The sequence below is a fragment of the Lactuca sativa genome, chromosome 5, assembly GCF_002870075.4.
Source record: "Lactuca sativa cultivar Salinas chromosome 5, Lsat_Salinas_v11, whole genome shotgun sequence".
In the NCBI taxonomy this organism is placed as follows: domain Eukaryota; kingdom Viridiplantae; phylum Streptophyta; class Magnoliopsida; order Asterales; family Asteraceae; genus Lactuca; species Lactuca sativa.
The window spans coordinates 1,124,422-1,126,733 of NC_056627.2; the positions used below are offsets into that span (position 1 = coordinate 1,124,422).

At 32.5% G+C, this 2,312-nt stretch overlaps 1 protein-coding gene across 1 annotated transcript; it reads right to left on the bottom strand.

Moving 5' to 3' along the window:
• Positions 1–328: 328 nt before the first annotated feature.
• Positions 329–1,243, bottom strand: LOC128126308 (uncharacterized). Its single transcript, XM_052764060.1, has one exon. It carries the CDS (start codon positions 1,241–1,243, stop codon positions 329–331), a length of 915 nt encoding a protein of 304 aa, XP_052620020.1.
• Between the last annotated feature and the right edge of the window lie 1,069 nt (positions 1,244–2,312).

A 2,312-nucleotide genomic window follows, 5' to 3' on the forward strand; every position in this document is an offset into this window, starting at 1 on the left:
CTGCATACATTCTAAAGGTTTCATCTTTATATTTATCATATGTCTCTAACCCATCAACCCATAATTCTTTCAGCTCCTCAATTAAAGGTTGCAAATAAACATCAATGTTATTACCTGGTGAGTCAGGTCCAGGAATTAACAAAGACAACATAAAGTATTCGGGTTTCAGTGACATCCATGGAGGTAAATTATAGTTAACTAATACCACAGGCCAAGTGCTATGAGCAATGCTCATTGTTCGAAATGGATTAAATCCGTCACTTGATAACCCTAACCTTACATTTCTAGTTTCTTTTGCAAATTGAGGATACAAAGAATCAAATTTCTTCTAGCTTTCCCCATCCGCAGGATGTCTTAAGTTTCCATCATTAGGACGTCCTTTGTCATGCCACGTCATATATTTAGCTGTTTCAAAGCACATGAAAAGTCTTTGGAGCCTTGGTTTTAAAGGAAAATGCCACACAACCTTAGCAGGAATATTTGAAGATTTTTTGAAATGCTCATTGACATGCTTGCTCGCTTGTTTCTCATCCATTTGTTTCCACTTAGAGGTATGATAGACATGGCAGGTATCGTCTTCTTCATGATCCTTCCAGTATAGCATGCAATCATTCGGACATGCAGGAATCTTTTTGTAATCAAGCCCCAAATCCTTCACGATATTTTTAGCTTGTGTAAAACTAGCAGGAAGTTTTGTCTCAGGAATCACCTCTTGAAAAAGTTGTAATAGATCATTAAATGCTACATTACTTAGCCCATGAAGAGTCTTGTAGAGAAAAAGTCGGATGATGAAAGATAGCTTTGTGAAATTTTTACAACCTGGGAACAACTCTTGCTTTCCTTCTTCCACCACTTTATAGAACTTTTTGGCCTCTTCATTTAATCCTTCTTGCACCATACTTATTTCTTCTGCCACATCTCTAAACCTATCATGCAATAATTCATCAAAATTGTCATGCATACCAGCTCCATCATCGTCTATGGCGATATTAGACATAGATTGTGAGGATTTTTCTCCATGAAAAACCCATACATAGTAGTTTTCTACAAACCCATACCCTTTTAAATGGTCAAATACTTTATCCCTTCGATACCAATAGCGGTTCTTACATCGTTTGCAAGGACAACAAATTTGACCACCCTTTGCTACCTTAGCAAACGAGGCATTAAGAAATTCAATGACACCAGATTCAAACTCAGGTAACCGTCTAGGTAAATACATCCAATCTCTAACATTCCCCATGTCTCTCATACCCTGAAGTTAATAGAAACATTAAACTATAGTAAAGAGTAAAGATCTACTAGTTAGAAGCCAAATTGTTTATTGGTTAAGAAACATCAAAAGAACCTAGACGGTTTCAAGTTTGGCTTTTGGAAGTTTTAAGATATTTATTATGGGTTAACACAATAAATAGTAATGTGTATTTATTATCAATGGAGTTTCACCAAATTTTGTATTCTAATCAAATACTTTTATTTTTATCCTAAAATAGTTTGCTGCAAGAACACTAATCGCCACTGCAAAACTATCAATCGCCACAGCAAACTATCGAACAAATAAGACTACTGAAAAAGAATTATGCTCCGCTTAACAATATTACAATCATTTATTAACGATTCCTTTTATATTATTATTATTATTATTATTATTATTATTATTATTATTATTATTATATTAAAAATTAAACTATACAATTTTTTAGTAAATCGGTTAAAAACTACAAGCATTTGGTAAATATCTTTTGTAAATACTAGTTTTAATTTTAAAATTCTAGAAACAAAATAGTAATGTATTCAAAGTGTTGACCAAGGGGATTTCTAGGAACAACAGATAACAAGGGAAAAAGGAATAAAATCAAAAGAGGATGTGGTGATTTTCATCGAGGTATATTTGTAATATTATATCCTATTCATGTAAAATAAATTATTTTATTTGTTTGTTCTATAAGGTGCTTCTAAATTACTCTATTTCTGTTAAAGATATAAGCTATACTTATCAGGTAACGATTCTTGTTAACAACAGTTACAAGATGGAAGTTAATGTGCTTATCTCTCCAAGAGTTTTACCGGTTCTGACAAAGAGTTATGATGGTTCCCCTGAACCGTTGTGATCATTAAGAAGTACCCATTACAGGGTATATATTTGTAGTTATCTTATGTAAATGTTGTTGATATTTGATTAATAAAAATTCTATTTGTTTCCTGCACAATATCTCCTTTTATCTTCTTGTTTAGATATGCTTTCTCCAACAATTTCTATGTTCTGTAATATCTTTCTCCAACATACTGTTGGTATCATTCTTGACCAAATT

Excerpts from the sequence above, each read along its gene's own strand:
- LOC128126308 (XM_052764060.1), bottom strand. The coding sequence starts at position 1,243 with ATGGGGAATGTTAGAGATTGGATGTATTTACCTAGACGGTTACCTGAG.